Source organism: Mustelus asterias, chromosome 9 (assembly GCF_964213995.1).
Source record: "Mustelus asterias chromosome 9, sMusAst1.hap1.1, whole genome shotgun sequence".
Taxonomy (NCBI): domain Eukaryota; kingdom Metazoa; phylum Chordata; class Chondrichthyes; order Carcharhiniformes; family Triakidae; genus Mustelus; species Mustelus asterias.
This window is the reverse complement of record NC_135809.1, coordinates 47688399-47707369: the sequence shown is the minus strand read 5'-3', so window position 1 is coordinate 47707369 and position 18971 is coordinate 47688399. Positions and strand designations below refer to the sequence as shown.

Here is an 18971-nt window from a genome sequence, read left to right as displayed (position 1 = left end):
GTAATTTCAGAGCAGTGGTGAAAGACCAACTCTGCAGAAGTCCATACCAGTGAGAATCTCTTTTGGCCTGTACCGTTCCAAATACTTCAAAACCTGTTTTTCTATCAGATTAAGATTTATCAAAGGTCAGAATTAAAAATATGGAAACCGTCAAATGTTAAAGGTTTGAAAAAAAACATACCACATAATAAAAATGGGATACAGACTGGAAGGAGATAAAAGCAATAACAATACCTCCTTTGTATTGTTATTCCTCAGTTTCTCGAAAAAAATTGCCCTTGTGGTCTAAGACATATTTTGGAGTCTTTGCAAATGTGCTGCTAAATGCAAATGCCCTCCAATGTACACCTGAATTCATGTATAAAAGTAGCAGGTTAAAGCTAAGAAAAGACAGCCAAAATATAATTTTTACATAATTAATTTAATTTTTTAATAATGAATTTGAATATTCATTACCTCGGGGTCATCAAACGTGTCATTAAAGTTAAGAAAGGCACCAAAATCTGCAACACAACAAAGAAAAAGCATTAGACTACAAAATAATTTTTAAATATGGAAGTAGTTGACTTCAGAATAACTGGAATTCTTTGCAACGTACAATAGGAAAAAAATCCTGCATTTGTTATGTAGTTATTTATATTGGGGTATTGCCATGTGTGATTTGTCTTATGAGGCAAGACTGAATAGGCTAGGCTTGTATCCACTGGAGTTTAGAAGAATAAGAGGCAACTTGAATGAAATACACAAGTTCCTGCGGGGTTTTGACAAGGCGGATATGGAGAAGATGTTTCTTGTGGGTGAACCACAAGAAACTGTTTTTCACAAGAAACCAATGAACCACAAGGTCACTGTTTAAAAATAAGGGGTCACTCTGTCATTTAAGACAGAGACGAGAAGATTTTTTTTCTTTGAGAGGGTCACAAACCTTTGGAAATCCTTTCCTCAAAAATATGGTGGAAGCAGAGTCTTTGAATGTTTTCAAGTTAGAGGTAGATAGATTCTTGATGAACGAGGAGGTGGAGGGTTATCAGGGTAGGCGGGAAGTTACAGTCAGATCAGCCAAATCCTATTCAATGTCAGAACAGGCTGGCTGAAAGGTCCGGGTGACCTACCCCTGCTGCTAACTCCGATGTTCATATGTCAATCAAAATGCAATTATTATATTTTCTATATTGAGCACATTATTGGGAATTTTCACTTGGTTCAGGAAGTGGTGCATGGATGTGAACCTGCTATGTCACGGAAGGACCCAGAGACAATCTTTGTTCTCTATTAAAGTAGAATCATAGAATTCCTACAGCACAGAAGGAGGCCATTCAGCCCAACGACCACAATCCCACCCTCGTCCTATTCCCGTAACCCCACACATTTATCCTGCTAATCCCTGAAACTAGGGTCAATTTAGCATGGCCAATCAACCTAACCTGCACATCTTTCGACTGTGGGAGGAAACCGGAGCACCCGGAGGGAACCCACACAGACATGGGGAGAAAGTGCAAACTCCACACAGACATTGACCCCAGGTCGGAATTGAACCTGGGTCCCTGGCGCTGTGAGGCAGCAGTGCTGACCACTGTGCCAGCGTGCTGCCCAAAATAAGTAATCTTAATCAGAATATTGGTGGAGAGGTCAATGACGGGCAATGGGGAGTGGAGAAATCGGCCTGTTAATTGGTTGTTGAGTGCTAGCTGTTGGAAATTTGACATATGTGGCTATCAGGTAAGGAAAATGCACAATCTAAGAATGGTCACAGGTACGAAATGGAGAAAGTTGCTGCCATCAAATGGGTCTGTATTTGACAGCAACTTCAGGTGAAGAGGAGTTAAACTGAAAACTGTACAGGCTGAATCAAACACAGGTCAGGGATTGCTTCTCTGGAAATTAGTCATCCCTTCAAAACAAATGTTGGGGTATGAGGATTATTGTCTCTTCAAGCAACATTATATCTGTTTTTATTTTCAAAATCTGGATGGCAATTTAAAAAAAAAACTTCTGTGACACATGACGCCCTGGTCAAACACAATGGACATCATCTATTTTGACACGTGTTGAGGGCAACAAGAATGGGAGCAAATAAACAGAGGAACTAGTGGCACAAAAGCAGTTACTCAGTGATGTGACTGCGGGGTTGATTTAAACTTCTCGTCCTGCTGGTCAATGGGCGGGGCAAGCCGATAATGTCGCAAGAAAGGCAAAAATTTGGGCTCACGCTCGATTTCTTGCCTATCACGATCTTACTGGGCCCGGATTTCCGGCGAGATATTTAAATTGATTTTACCGCTGATTTAAATATTGATAGTGAGCCTCACTGCAGCCTTTGCAGCCTCACTGGTGATGGTCCTCACTGGAGAGGGTCACGCATAGTCCCCATCAATGGGGACCTGTCGTGATGGTCCCGCTGGTAGGACCGGAGGCCATCGAAGACCCTGGGAAGTCAGGGGCAGGAGGGGCAGTTCTTTCCAGCCTGGCACATGGCCACCGGGCACTTGGCAGTGACAAGGGGGCCGGGCCTGAGGGGGTGGGAGAAGCTGCGTATACTGCAACTGGGATTGGGTGAGGTTGGGAGGACGCTGCGCACTCTGCAACTGGTGATTGACTGACGGGGTGGCGATCAGCTGCAGAGGCTAGTGATACCGGGGCGGGGGGGAGGGGCGGAATGGCCAATCTCTGTATTGCACAGAACAGAGAGATCTACACATGCACAAATGCACCCTCTGCTGTCATCTGCTGGCTTTCCAGAAAGCTTAGTTCCCGCCCCCTCCCCTTGCTGGCGGGAAACAGATTTATCAAGATTTTTTGCACAGAGTGGTATGTTATTGGACTTGTGGTCTTGCCGAAAAACTGGATTTGAAACTCTCCCGTTTTCACGATCGTTCAGGACTTTGGATTTTTTTGGTAAGATGGCCCCCTTTGTTTTTGATAGTGGGGTCATGGTGTTGGTATTCAGTTCTCATTCTTCTGAATCTTTATAAATATCACCCATGCCCATTTCAGTGCAGAAAAAGTTGAATGACCACCTTAAGATGATAATCTAAAAAAGTGGTAGTGGGGCGTGGTCTCACTGTGGATGCTCATTTCCAAAAATGTGGAATGGAAAATTTACAATTACCCTGAGAAATCGTTTCACTTTTTTCTTGTATCTTCTGCCTTTCCCTTTTTTGAACTGTTTCAATGTGAATACGTATAACATCCTTGGGGGAACCAACTTGGATGACTTAATTTCAAAGGGACCAAATAATGGTCTGGTGAAATGGTAAGACTGTGAAGCGCTCTGACTTAACGACTGTAGAGGAACATTATCGTGGCTTCCTCACGGCGACACTTGGAATTACTGTTGCTGATATTCGTGGACGGTTTAGTGCCAAATTTTCTTCTTGTTGTGTCTGGGCATAAAGGATCACACTCAGATGAAAATAAAGGAACTGGCACAATCTTCTGCTATCATTACGACAAAGCAACCTTTAGCATCTCATTTGAAATAGGTGAATACCATCAATAAAATATTATGCAAAAAATAGGTAATAACCTTTGGTCAGATCGCTTCCTGAACGGTAATTTTCAGATTAGCTCTTCCTGTCACTGAGGTAAATGTTGACATGCAATAATTTAAAGGAGAAAACAAAAATGGATAGAACATTAAAATGAGCACGGTGGCACAGTGTTAGCACTGATGCCTCAAAGTGTCAGGGACCTGGATTCAATTCTGGCCTCGGGTCACTGTCTATGTGGAGTTTGAACATTTTCCCCACGTCTGCATGGGTTTCCTTCAGGTGCTCCGGTTTCCTCCCACACTCCACAGATGTTCAGGTTAGGTTGATTGGTCATTCTAAATTGCCCCTTATAGAGTCAGGGGGAATAGCAGGGTAAATACATGGGGTTATGGGGATAGTTGTTGGTGCAGGCTCAATGGGCCAAATGGCCTCCTTCTGCACCGTAGGGATCCTATGAATTATTTAAGTTTGTAAAAATATGTTTAATGGTAAGATTCACTCAAAGCTGATAAATTGTGGGCAATGAATGCTGGCCTAGCCAGCGACGCCCTCATCCCATGAACAAATAGATGTTTGTTGCTTGGTAACAGACTTGTGGAAAACAAGGGCAACTATTTATATAACAGCTTTAATGTTATAGAGTGTTTCGAGGGGCTTCAGAGGACCATTCTCAAAGAAAAGTTACCACCAAGGCACAAAAGGAGTTAATAGAGCACGTTATCAAAAGCTTGGTCAAAGTAGATTGTAAGTGTCTTGAAAGAAGAAAAGAGAGGAAAAGAGGCAGAGAGGATTAGGGAGGGAATTGGGGAGAGTAGGGCCCAGATGGCTGAAGGAACAACCAGAGCAATGGTAGAGTGATTACAAACTGGGGTGCTCAAGAAGCCAGGGAGATGGGGAAGAAACCTGGAGGAAATCCAAGAAAAACAAAGATGGTAAATTTAAAAGTCAAAGCAATGCCTAAGCAAGTGTCAATGTAGGACAGTGAGCACTGGGGCGATGAGTGAATGGGACTTGGTGTGAGTTAGGACTTGGTTGACAGTTTTGCATGATCTCTGGTTTACACAGGGTACCACAAGGGAGGCTGGCCAGGACTACATTGTGATAAGTGATCGCTTGGTAGTATAGAACTTGAGTAATGCTGAAAACAGAGACACGTCATTTAAGCTTTTCATCTTGCACTCATAGAATTATCATAGAATCCCTAAAGTGTAGGAGAGGCCATTCGGCCCATTGAGTCTGCACCGAATCTCTGACTGTGTATCTTACCCAGGCCATCTCCCCCGCCCTATACCTGTAACTCAACACATTTTACTAGGGCTAATCAATCTAGCATACACATCTTGGGACACCAAGGGACAATTTTAGAATGGCCAATCCATCTAACTTGCATATCTTTGGACTGTGGGAGGAAACTGGAGCACCCAGAGGAAACCCACACAGACACGGGGAGAATGTGCAAACTCCACACAGACAGTCACCCGGGACTGGAATTGGAGCTAACATCTATGCCACCGTGCTGCCCATTATCAGGACAGATTTGCAAGAATACCAATTTTAAAGAAGCAAAATGCAGAAGATGGGCAGTTAATGGTTCCCTGGTGCATTCTCCTTGACAATGCCTCCACCAATCAGAGCCCACTTGTCAACCAATCGGCACTCTCTTCTCAAAATATAAATTGTTGTTCCCTTCAGAATTAGTATTCTTGTGATTCTGTCCTGAGAAATGCAAGGCAAAAAGCTTCGCAAGCATGTATCTTTTTTGCAGCAATACATTGAAATGCTCGAGTCTCAAGGTAGCAACTCAATGAAGGAAAGTTTCAGCAGATGAGCTGAGGCAGGAGTGAAGTCAGATGATGGTAGAAAGAGGTCGCCTTAGTGATGGGTTGGATGTGTGGTCAAAAGCTCATCTTGGGTGTCAAAGATGACATTGAGATTGCAAACAGTCTGTTTGGCAGCAATCAGTTGCTAGGGGTAGGGATGGAGTCAGTGGCCAGGGAGCAGAGTTTGTTGACGGGATGAAAACGCAATGACTTTGGTCTTCCCATTATTAAATTGGAGGAATTTTTTCAATACTTGTAAGAGAAACAGTACTGATGGGGTAAACAATCTGACAATTTTGAGACAGTGGAAGGGTGAAAAGACACAGCGTTGTGTTAGATTTGAGTGTTGTCAGCATACATGTGGCAGCAAATGCTGTGTTATTCAACTATGTAACCAAAAATACTTTAGGAATTGGCCTCCAAAGATAGATCCTTGGGAAACCTTGGGAGATAATGATTTAGGAAAGGAATTGACAATAAGCCATAAGATATAGGAGCAGAATTGGAGGGGGATGGTATGATCAACTGTGTCAGTTGAGACGGTGGGCATAGTGATAATATCACTGGGCTACTAATCCAAAGGCCCAGGCTAATGTTCTTGACACATGGGTTCAAGTCTCACCATGGCAGCTGGTGGAATTTAAATTCAACTCATTAATAAAAATCTGGAATTGAAAGGTGCTCTCAGTAAAGGTAACCATGGAAACAATCATTGATTGTCATAAAAACTAATCTTGTTCACTAAAGTCCTTAAGGGAAGGAAATCTGCTGCCCATACCTGGTCTGGCCTGCTGTGACTCCAGACCCCCAGCAATGTGGTTGACTTAACTGCCCTCTGAGATGGGCTAGCAATCATTTCAAGGGCAATTATAAATGGGCAACAGATTTTGGCCTTGAAAGAATCCCATGAAAGAGTTTAAGAAAAGGCAAGAAGGAACAGTTTACTTTGAAACAGTCACATAAAGGTATCATTTGTGATTTTGATGATGATGGGATTCAAACATGGATAGATGAGAAGGGAGTTTGGAGACAACAGCATGATTTAAGACGTTGGATAAGAATGGAAGGTTAAAAATGTGGCAATAGTTTGTCAGGACTGAGGAGGCAAGGTTTTCTATTTGAGGGAAGGTGTGATGATGGCAGATTTATTGGGATTGGGGACAGTAACTGAAGAGAGTGTACCCTTATCAATTCTAGTTAACATTGGAGCTAAAAAGGGAAGTTGGGTGGTCAGTAGTTGATGGGAACAGGGTCGAGGGACTGTTTTAAAAGGCATCCATGGAAAATTAACCTATACCTTTGCCTTTAGAAACAATATGCTGCAAGATGTGGGAAGAATTGCCCTTTCTCTTTCTTCCATTTTCTTCCCACATTCTCTAAAGGCACAGCCTTATGCTAGACACCACTTCACTTGGTACCTTAATCCCTCAGAATACAGCCAAACATGATCCTGTCCTCAATCCCATTTACTTATAGTAAGGTTCACTGGCTAGCGATCTACCTTGGTTTAATTTTTTTAAACCCCCTTACCAAAGAGATATTGAGGTCCCAATTGGCATCACACCAAAGATCAGGAGCAAGCCTTTTGTTCCAAGTAAAATGATATATTTTGAAAACCCACACCACCTCGGTGGAACAAATGTATGTGGCACATATCTGAATTTGCACCTTCCATGTTTAGTATTCTCTGCCTATAGACGGTTTGTGTGGGAATGCTACATTCAAAATAGTTCCTTTCATAATAAAAACACTCAATATCATGGATAAATATATTAACCCAGGTACTAACGGTATAGTTTGGGATTCTAAATGAATACAGGATTCACCAGTTCACCTAGATTGAGGGTAACCTCCTGGACTGCACACACTGTATTCTGGATTAAATTAACTGCACACGGCTATCTGAAAACAAATGCCGCTTGTACCATTTACAATGCAGCCAGCAATGTCTTGTGCTGACACAACCTTCATATCAAGAACTATAATTCACTACAAATTTCATTCACTTACTTCTTCAAATGGGTGGCAGGAATCTTTCTAACATTATTCATTTTTTTCCACTAACCTTCTTTAAAAAAGACTGTAGGAAACAGCATAAATAAAAAAATTATACAAGATTATACCAGATTATCTTACCTTTGTTTTGCCCTGTGCAGTGCTGAAAAGAAATGGTGATGAGATTCCCAACTTCCCTGTCGTTAGATAACACTGGTTGTGAAGTATTATCCAATTGCAAAACATTAGCTTCAGGCATTTTTCACAATGGTAAGCAAATTCAATTAAAACATTTAGCTTTGTTTACCACAAACAACATACACACATTGATATACGCATGGCCCATAATATCAGCAGCCGCTAATTTGAGATAATCATTGGAAGTGATGTTGTTTAAATAGCACAAAATAAGTTTTTGACTTAATATTTCCGATTGTGGTATGAACAAAGTTTACAAGGTTAAACTATTAAACATTCTGGATACTCAATATGGAGACCACACTCATTTATTTTGCTCTTCATTTCATTGTCTTGCACTGACTGGAGCAGATGATGTATTAGTTGTTTTCCCTCCTTGCACATGCAGCCCATCTGTTGTATAGTTTATATCTCAGAGCTTTATGCAAAGATCATACACTAGGTTATATATATGCAATAGGAGTTTATTTACAAGACTTAAAAAATAAATCTATTCCCTCATGCTCCTAGCTGTGAATTTCTAGCTTTCTTTACTTTTCTGAATCCACACCCAGACTAAATCAATCAAGATAGTGTGCATCAATAATAAACAGACTGACATAATGAAACACAGATCAATTAAACACTCCATGATCACTATGCTTAAATGTTCCCTGGCCAAAATACTGAGCAATCTACACAAGCGGGGTTTCAATCAATGTATATAGAAAACACAAGTTCTTACTGTGGTGCCATATCCAACATATATAAGTCTCTCAAGTATACATTGAGCTACAGATGGAATTTGTCCTGCAGCCTAAAGAGTGCAAATAAAGTTGTTTGGTCAATTTTGCCTCCTTTATGTCATTGGGATTTGTTTACCATTGAATGGGAAGTGACACAGCCCAAAGGAACAGATCTATTTTTCTAAGTCCCATTAGTGAGCCAACTTGGGCAGTCAATAAGCAAGAGTACCTGGGGTTAGTACACTCTGCCCAGATGCAGCTATTGCATTATTAGAGTCTGCAAAGGAGATTCCAATTTCCCAATGCCAAGCATGTCATCTTGGAACCATCTTAAAGCCAAGGAAACCCCTTCCTCCAAGGACGACCATCAATATTCGCTCATTAGAGAACTGACACTTCCAAGTTTGAACCCTTGCTAAGAGTATCACGGTATCAAAATGTTCTCCTGAGTAGAAGGTAAGCTGTATTACTTATGTATAAGTGTATGAAGACATTACAGTATTTCCCTGATCACACTGTAGATACACATTGTCCCAATCAAACAATGACTCCATCAATTGAAGGCACAGCGATCAACAGGACTTTGTTCACTTTCTGCAAACCAATCAGTACCAAACCCTGGATAGCCAACGAACAACTCTGGTATCAGTCCTCCAGTTAATGTCCACCAACAGTAGTCACACCAGAGTTTCTAGGTATTTGATGAACCTCTGCTGTCAGTAACTGTCGGATGATCCATATGGTTCAGCTTCGAAAGTGCTAGCCAGATTGATGTGCTGGATATCAAAATCCATTGCTTCTTATCAGATACATACACTAGTTCCTCATATGGGAAATGTTAGGCTGGGAGGGGCCTGCCAACACTAACAAAGTACCCAGTGGTTTGCCAATGTGTCCCAAAGCTGTCTCTGAAATGGTTCCTCTTTTTCTACCATAGGTGTGCATCACAGTTTGATTCTGGATTGAAAGTAACTTATTTTGCAAGCCTGGGATCTCTAACATAACTAAATATACAATATGATTTAAAAAAAACAATTATTCAAAACTAGAATTTTATCTTTTTTTAATGAAAAAAATTAAATTAAATGCTCAACCATTTGAAAGAATGTAATGCACTGATTGTTTTTTTCACCATAATAGCCAACCTCTATTGCATCCTGTAATACATTTGAAGCAAATGCACAAATAAACAATTAATTAAAATTACACAAATGAGAGTTAAATGTTAGAAGGATGGCCCATTGAAATAAAAATTCCAAACTTGTCAGTGAGAAGAGGGGCAGTAACAGAACATTGTGTGCATTTGGAGTGAAATATCGGCCCTCTCCTCCCACTTTAAGAAAGCTGACTTGGGTTCTTTGATCACCAGTTTAAACAATTGAGTGCAATTGAGTAATTCTGTTATCCTATCGGAAGTTGGAAGCTCATTTGAACTTCTATATTTGGCTAAATACGTAAAGCTGATCTCTTTGACATACAAATTAAAACACAAATATAAGAATGAGGGCATATTAGCACTGTATGTCTTAATATTGATCTACTATATTGTGAAATAAGCACAAAAGTAAGTGAAAATATGGATGATGCTATATGTGCATGAGTACAGAGTAAAAGAGCGATAGAAATAATGAGTAACATATGCTGAAATTTAGATAAAAGATGAAACAAATGAATCACATATGGTAATTCTACATGCTTCATTCAATTTTTTGAGTTTATACATGAATAAGCAAAAAAAAAAATCATAAGTTTGGCTCCGCTGAATGATCACCATCCCAGCACTATTAACCATGACTATGGTGAATGATCTGCTTATTTCTACAGAATGGCTGTGAGGAATCAAAGTGCCTATCACAGCATGTTTTGAACAGATCCTGCAGCTTTATGCTCTGCCGTCTTTGGGCCAGATCTCCAGCACAAGCTTGTATTTAACTCCCCTCATTCAGGAGCTAGTTAAACCTGATCCAAGGAATCATTGACCATCATAACAAATGATTTTTATGAATATATGAAACATCTGCAACAGTGAGGTTATAAGAACAGAATACTGACATTTAATTTAGAAAAGAAAATGTTGTTAACTTCAAAGGGGGATATACTTAATGTGGCGGCAAGTACAAGTTTCCAAATGCCATCAGGCTAACTAGTGAGGTTGAAATAATGGATCACTATGGACACCAATCAGCGCAAAGGCAAGTAACATGTCTGATACCAATCTTCCAGAATGTACTGATGCCAAATATGGCTGAGAATGGAAATTCCTGAGGCTGAGTGAAAATCAATACATGGAAATGAAGTATAGTACTCAATACATGAGACACAGATCCGGAGTTCTATATTTACAAGCTTACCACTTATTGATCAAAAGACAGGATGAATGACCAAATGAGCGATTGAACAATAACAGACAACTGAAGTGTAAATTTTATTTGTTGTGTGTTACCGATTGTTTCTGTAATTAATTATATGAACTGAACAAATGTGATCAATATTCCAAGAATAGAAACAAAAGATTAGTACTAGTAGATTGTATAAATCAAATTTACATAGGCTTATCCTTCTGAGCTCAGATAATGAGTAGAAGGATGGACTAAAGTTTAAAAGAAATTGATTTTGGGAGTCCATATAGTTTATTGCTTAAACCATGATTACATTTCACAATTAATCAATAAAAGTTTCAGGGTGTGATGCTACTGTGCCTTTAAGAAGTGTATTTTTAATCATGTTCTTTGCAGTTTGTAAGCAACCCTGTTTTTTTGTTATTGGCACCATAAGGTCTGCAGTGGCAACTTGTTGCTAGAGCCATATAATAGGCCTTTTGTATATTTTTAATCGGCTGAATGCAATGTCCTGGACATTTTATGATCTTTTAAAATTATTGATTTATGACTGTTTGGCAGGTCAGGTGCTTTGGACATTTTTTTTTTCTTCATAGGGAAATCCAGAGTTACTTACAGTTTTAGTTAGAAGCTGTTGGACTCCAGACTGCAAAGAGTGTTTTTGTCTCTCTCCCTGGTATTAGAAATTCTGTTAGCCAGTTAGAAGCAGTCTTTCTTGCCTCTCTGGAGTGAAAATTTTGTTGTTGGTGGTTTGCTAGCTAGAGGCAAGCAGTGGCTCTATCTCTATCTCGAAGTGGGCTGGCAGCTCCAGAACAGGGAAATCAGAGTTTCAATTCTCCATCCAAAGGACTAATTCACAGCAGGTGTTGGAAAGCTGCAAGATCCAGCATCATGTGAGCACTCTTATTTTCTGTGCTAAACCTGGGATGGGTGTATGGTTTGTTTGGTTGGAACAGTACATTCAGCTGGTGAGGTTTATACAATATCACGGTTGTGTTTTTTTCTTGTTTATTATTGGTAAAAGTTATTATTAATTTTATTTATATGTGTTAACTGTATTCTTAAATAAACTTTGTTTGATAAAAACTCCCTAGTGGATCATTTGAATCATACCTGGAGTGAAACATCTTATGCTTACATGTGCCAAAATTCAAAGTGCAAAATGTATGATCTAGGCTGATTTCATAAAATACTTTGGAGTTTCTGACCTGGATTCTAACAAGGGACATAACCAAAATTGTGTTCTTAATTACTGATAATCCATATCTGACCTTTTCCTGCTCCAGATTTCAGCATTCTCTTTGGGATTGAATCAGTTAATTTGCAATCCTGCTCATCTATTTAAGAGGTCTTGTTGTGAAGTGGGTGGTGTCCCTGCCTTTGAGCCAGAAGCTCCGGGTTTGAGTTTAACACTTGGACTTGATGGCCAAGGAAGGTGTGTTCATAACACGGCCAAACAGATTTAGTGTCAACCTGCAAAGTCCTTCCAACACGCCAATAGCTGGCAGTAAGAGTGGGAGAGAATCCTGGTCAGCCATGCTTGATGTGGAGTGGCACCCCATAAGCTATACGCCTGTGGCAACAGGCTAGCTACCTGTTCCAGGTAAAACCTCGCTATGAGAACAGAGGAAAGTCTACCTTGTGCATCACTAGGTGCAAGGGCAATAACAAACAACCCATCTATCACTTATAGGAAGTAAGTCTGGTGCAAAGGGATTCAGACCAAAACTAGGAGCAGCAGATTTTCTCTCAATTATTTCCAGCACTTGCTAAATGTTGGATGCAGTGGTTGGAGGCTCTCAATTGATAGCAGCCAATAATTAATTTAGCATTCTTCCAATGGTTCAGGCAAGCTAGTTATTTTGGCACATATTACATTTGAGGAGTATAAAAACAGTTAATCTAGAAATGCTGTGATTCAAGTTAAGACTGAAATGCTGGTCACGCCTATCTGTATATAAATACGTTTAACAGTTCTGATTTGCAACAATACAGAGTTGGATACAAATAGGATCTTTCTGTATTTATTAGCCTATATGAAATAGCAATGATGTGCCTGCATGTATTGAATAGAGCTTCAGACTGAGCAATTAGGAAGTGCCCAATACAACTAGCCAGTGGGATAGAGGCAATTACACTAGCAACTATAGGTAAGTAGTGCAAAGGCATCAAAGTTACAATGAAGCAGAGAAGAGGAGAACTAGGATTCTCCTGGCTCCTGTAATTATGACTAGGCTTAGTTCTCCTCATTCCCTTGAAATATTATTAAATCTTACAATTAGCTGATCATGGGCATGATCTCCTGGATTTTCACACCAGTGCGATCTTCTGGTCCCACCGATGGTGCACCTCCGCCTCATGTTTCCCAGTGGTGTGGGATAGAGTCAATGGGAAATCTCAATGACAGTGGAGAGACCAGAAGATCCCGCCAATGGCCAATGGTGCACTGCCGGGAAAAACACCGCAGGGAGGCCAGAGAATCCCGACGTATATTTGAGACTAAAACACCTACTTACGTTGTACCTCCTTATCAAGCACTCTACTATAACAAATTATAAACTGCATTTATATAGCGCATTAAACACCTCATATATTTCACAGGAGTGTTATAAAACAAAACTGAAGCAAAATAAGGTGATAATAGGTCAGTTGACCAAAAGCTTGATTAAAGAAGTAGGTTTTAAGGATCATTTTAAGGATGTTTCCTCTTGTGGGAGAGTCTCGAACTAGAGGAAACAATAAGGAGTCTCCTATTTAACATGCAGATGAGGAGGAATTGTAGTCTCTCAGAGGGTCCCGACTTTGGAATTCTCTTCCCCAGAGAGCAGTGAAAGGTGAGTTATTGAATATGTTCAGAATGGAGTTAGACAGATTATTAATTGGCAAAGGAGTGAAAGGTAAGAGGGTTAGACGGATTGGGCTTGTTTCCACTGGAACTTGGAAGAGTGAGGGGTGACTTGATTGAAGTACATAAGATCCTGAATGCTCTCTACAAGGTGGATGTGAAAAGGATGTTTCCTTTTGTGGGGGAGTCCAGAACTAGGAGGCACGGTTTTAAAATTAGGGACTGAGATGAGGAGAATTGTTTTCTCTGAGGGTTGTGCAACGTTGGAACTCTTTGCCTCAGAAGGTGATGGAAGTGGGGTCATTGAATATTTTTAAGGCAGAGGTAGATAGATTCCTGTTAGGCAAGGGATTCAAAGGTTATTGTGGATAGATGGGGAATCTGGAATTCAACCATGATCTTATTAAGTGGTAGAGTATGTTTGAGGGGCCGAATGGCCTACTTGTGCTCCTATTTCTTATGATCTTGCAAAAGCCTAGCTGAGGGTTTCAGCAGCAGATCAGTTGAGGGACAGGTGTGGGTGATGTTATGATGGTGAAAATAGGCAGCCATAGGACCAGCATGGATATATATGGCTTGAAACTTATCAGATGAACAATGAATGACCATCTCACACTGAGTAATAAACCTTTTTGGAAGCATCATATTCACAAATCCATTTACTGCAACATTTTGAATACAAGGTCTTCTGAAATAATCTGTAGAGGAAGCACTGATAATGGACAAGATTCTCCAGCCTCCCAGCCATGTGTTTCCCACTGGCGAGAGGTGGCACATTGTTTGCTAGTGGCGGGATTCTCTGGTCTCGCAGCGTCGATGGGAATTCCCATTGACATCACTCCACGTTAGTGGGAAACTCATGGGTAAGGGTGCGCTGCCGGTGAGACTGGAGAATCCCACCAGTGTGAATGGCCAGAGACTTCTGGCCATTATCTTTAAACCAGGCAGAAAACCAATGGAAAGCAAAGGGAGACAGAGCAGATTTATCCAAAAGATAACCCACAAACTACTACACAAGATTGAGAGAGCAGGCCTACCATCAGCAGACATCAGCTATATTGTTCATTGCTTTCAAAAGAAAAATGCCATAAGCAAAGTCACACAAGCTAATACAAGCAAGGGAATCCCACCACCATTAATTAAAAAAACATTCAATTGACATTTCCGTTCAAATGTTCTTTGTGAAATTCAATGCACCTAGGAACTTGCATGTCTATGCGTTAGCATTAACCCAATCCTTTAAAGTAAAGGAAAAAATTGAAATAAACATGGATTTCACAATTCACAAAGAAAGATGCTCAATTCTCTTTAATCAGGATTGCACCGATTTCTGAGCGCCATGGACTTATTTTAAGTCTATTTGTAAAGAGCACAGCACCACAGGAAACCCAGGCAATGGGGTGAAAGATTGAAGACGAGGGTTCCTGTTTACCTGGGTCTTCAAATTCCATGGGCATGTCCACAATCAGTTGGTCGCTGTACTTTCCATACAGGCCATCCGAACATATAGCAACCACTTGGACAACATAACTTGTGTTGGGTAATAAATTGCTGAGAATGGCTCCCTGAAACAAGATAGGGAAACATCAGGTTAGAGTGAAAGGGCTTGAGGATTATATTTCAGTTTAATTTCGCATCAAGTTGTTCTTTTTACTGGCCATTGTCTGAGACCATTAAACTTGTTTTATTGTGACGACTAACATTTTTGAGCTATACATTACCATGTCCTGATCCCCATCCGTCAGGAACTGGTATCTGGTTTGGTCTTCTCCATCCAATTGCTGATGGAACACTGCATATCTTTCAAGTAGCGTACCATAAACCACCCTGGGTCTTTGCCAGAGAACAAGCAAAGAGGTGTTATTCCTTGGATCGGCTTGGAGGTTTTCGGGTTCTGAACTGCAAACTTAGAAGACATGGTGCAGAGTTACAGAAAGTACACTGAACTAATTACAACTCATCCAAAGATTGGTGTGTAGTTATCAAGGCGAGCGGGGCAATTGCTTCCACTCAGAGTCAGCATCAGACCAGTTAAAGTATCACCAAAAACACAGTATGACTCCCCTCAATCTGACCAAATGTGCTTCAATTTCATCCTCTCCCTCATTTTACAGCAGTAGCTTCTACCCAATCATTATGGCATTGATTTTCATCATTATCACTTAAGCACTAAATATCACTTTGATGGAGCACAGAAGGGAAAATCTGGCCAGAGAAGATCTTGGGATCTGTTACCAGAGCGAGACACTTGTGCACAAACACAATGATCACTCCCTGGCCTATCTCTGTAACCTCAAGATCTCTGTGCACTTCTAATTCTAGTCTCTTTGTGCATTCCTGATTTTCTTCACTTCACCATTGGCTTCAGCTGCCTCAGTCCGAAGCTCTGGAATTTCTTCTCTAAATCTCTCGACATGCCTTTAAGATGCTCCTTAATTCCTATCTCCTTGACCAAACCTTAGATCACCTGTCCTCACCACATGGTGGGATGTCAAATTTTGTCTGATAACACTCTTGTGAAGTGCTTTTGGGAATTTACCAGTCAAAGGGACTATATCAATAGAAGTTGTTGTTGCCAAAAAGACAAAAATCTATCCTTATCTGTCTTTTCAGTTTGTTACTTCTCACCACTACCTGGTGCGTGTGGGTAAACATTAGTTGAAAGCAAGGTGAGGCTCGCTACTGAAGCCTTCTGTAGTCCAACGCTTGTTACCACTCAGTGTCATGATTCCCATGTAAGCCATGATTGCCACCATCTAGAAGGACAAGGGCAACAATGCATGGAAACACCACCACTTGAAAGTTTTCCTCCAAGCCACAGACCATCCTGACTTGGAAATTTATCGCCATTTCTTCATTGTTGCTGGATAAACATCCTGGAACTCCTTCCTAACAGCAGTGTGGGTGTACCTACACCATGTGGACTGCAGCAATTCAAGAAGGGAATTCGTCATCACCTTCTCAAGGGCAATTAGGAATGGACAGGAAATGCTGGCCTAACAGGAATGCCAACATCCCATGAATGAATTTTTAAAATATTACCACTGTACTGAGATATCAGAGGGTTAAAGCTACATGTGGATCCATACAAGAGCAAACAGAGACATTGGGAAAATATAGACGTGAAATAATACCGGTTGCTTTCTGTGTAAAATCTTCTAAATGGAACTTGGATGATATGACCTCAGGGCTTCCAAAGTACTTTACAGTCACTGAAGTGCTTTTTGAAGTATCTTCATTGTTCCAAAGTAGGAAACACAGCAGACAAGTTATGCACAGCAAGCTTCCACAAACAGATGAGCAGATAATCAGTCTGATTGCGATTGTTTGAGGGATAAAAGTGTCGACTCAGGCTCCATAGAAAACTCTCCTTCAGCATGGCAGCATAGGATTTTTTACACCCACTCAAGAGGATGCACAATACCTGGGATTTAATCACTTATTTGAAAGATCAAGCTTCCAAGCACGCAGCATTTCCTCAATACTGCTCTGAAATATCAGCTTGGATCAGATTTCTGAAGAGGGGCTTGAAACCATGACCTTTGGCTCAGGGTGAGATGAGCCAAGTCTGACAAGTTTTTGCAGCAAGTTAGAAGATCTAACCCTTTTAAGGCAGAGATAGAGAGATTCTCAACTAACGAGGGTGGAAAAGGTAACCGGAGGTAGGCAGAAAAATGGGCAGGGAATTCTCTGCTCATTGAGGCCGTTGGGATTCTCAGGTCCCGGCGGCAGTGCACCCCATCCTGCGGGTTTCCAGTCAGTGTGGAGTGACATCAATGGGCATTCCCATCGACAGTGGCCACCTCCCACCGGTGGGAAACACACAGCTGGGAGGCTGGAGAATCTCGCCCATGGAGTTGAGGCCAGAATCAGATCAGCCATGATCTTGTTGATCATGTAGGCTTGAGAGGCCTAATGGCCTATCCATGCTTCTTATTCCTATGTTTGTATATTTGCATACTTCCAAAAGACTCAATATACTACAAACAAAAAAGTACCAACAGTTCACAGTAATATTTGGGCAACATTTAAGGTTAAATTTAATGGCTGCATCAGTGCCGTGTCTGGCTGTGGTAACACTGCCGCAACAAGTTTTAGAACACCAATGGAATTAAATGTCTATCAGATAGTTTGCTACTTGCTGTCAGGTTTCCTAGGGCTTTCAAGATGAGGATCCTGCCTTCAAGTGCTAAAGGGCAATCAGAGGGGTCGGCAGCCCTTCAACCCCAGAAATGCCACTGGGATCGATGGCCACTCCTGCAACAGGCCCCAGATCAGCAGCATTGTGGGTGACCCAGAGGACAGGTGAGTGGGGTGGTCTCCTCGATCTCCCCCATCCCAAACTTTATCGAGGGAATTGGGAAGGATGTGGCCTCTCCAGCCCTTGCCTTCCCACCTGGCTCTACAGCACCCCCTTAAATTCTGCCTTTCAAATGCTGATTTTCTGACAATCTATTTCTCAACACAAGAGGGCGCTTAAAGATTAGAAATAGTGCTTTTAAAAGTGCCTTTAAGTTATGTTAAATGCATTTTTGAAAATGGTTATTCATGAATACAAGCTGCATGAGGGTGGATTCTAGAGAGTGATAGAATGGGGCAGACTAGGACAGAACCAGCAGAAAGTATTGAGTACAGAAAAGACAGATTAGGCTTGGAATGAAAGCAAAATAGATAACAGCGATTGACAGGTAAAGGAGAGCAGATTGATATAGATTTGCATAGAATCCAAATATATTCCTAACTTATTGGGAGGGATAAAAATTGGAACAAAATTACTTTTTAAAGAAACAGTGGGGCAGCATGGTGACACAGTGGTTAGCACTGCTGCTTCACAGCTTCAAGGATCCAGGTTCGATTCCCGGCTTGGGTCACCGTCTATGCAGAGTCTGCACGTTCTCCCCTGTCTGCATGGGTTTCCTCCGGGTGTTCTGATTTCCTTCTACAGTCCGAAAGACGTGCTGTTTGGGTGCATTAGCCATGTTAAATTCTCCCTCAGTGTACCCAAACAGGCACAGGAGTGTGACGACTAGGGGATTTTCGCAGTAAGTTCATTGCAGTGATAATGTAAGCCTACTTGTAACATTAATAAATAAACTTTAAACTTAAACTTAGAACAGTAGAGAAGGTCCAAGTCTAACTCATCAATTTCAAATGGAAGGAAACTATTATCTTCTACATCATCTATTGTGAGACACTCATTCTGCCATCCTTGATTTAGCTAAAATCATAGAATAATAGATAGCTTGCAGTGCAGAAGGAGGCTATTTGGCCCATTGAGTCTGCACAGACTCTCTAACATCTTAGCCAGGCCCACCCCATCCCCGTAACCCTGCTAATCCTCTAATTTACACATCTTGGGACACTAAGGGGTAATTTAGCATGGCCAATCCACCGAAACTGCACACCTTTGGATGTGGATCTTTGAACAAAGAACAAAGAACAAAGAACAGTACAGCACAGGAAACAGGCCCTTCGGCCCTCCAAGCCTGTGCCGCTCCTTGGTCCAACTAGACCAATTGTTTGAAAAAACAACAGTTGCTGTTGTGAAAGTGGTGTTT

General features: G+C 41.1%; 1 protein-coding gene across 1 annotated transcript in view; it reads right to left on the bottom strand.

Moving 5' to 3' along the window:
* Positions 1–18971, bottom strand: part of LOC144499116 (receptor-type tyrosine-protein phosphatase zeta-like) — a 256241-nt gene that overhangs the window by 70051 nt on the left and 167219 nt on the right. The window contains exons 9-11 of the mRNA XM_078221193.1: positions 15135–15319; positions 14846–14978; positions 457–503 (exon numbers count right to left, since the gene is read on the bottom strand). Coding sequence (XP_078077319.1) covers positions 457–503; positions 14846–14978; positions 15135–15319 — 365 coding nt within the window. The remainder of the gene's footprint in view (positions 1–456; positions 504–14845; positions 14979–15134; positions 15320–18971) is intronic.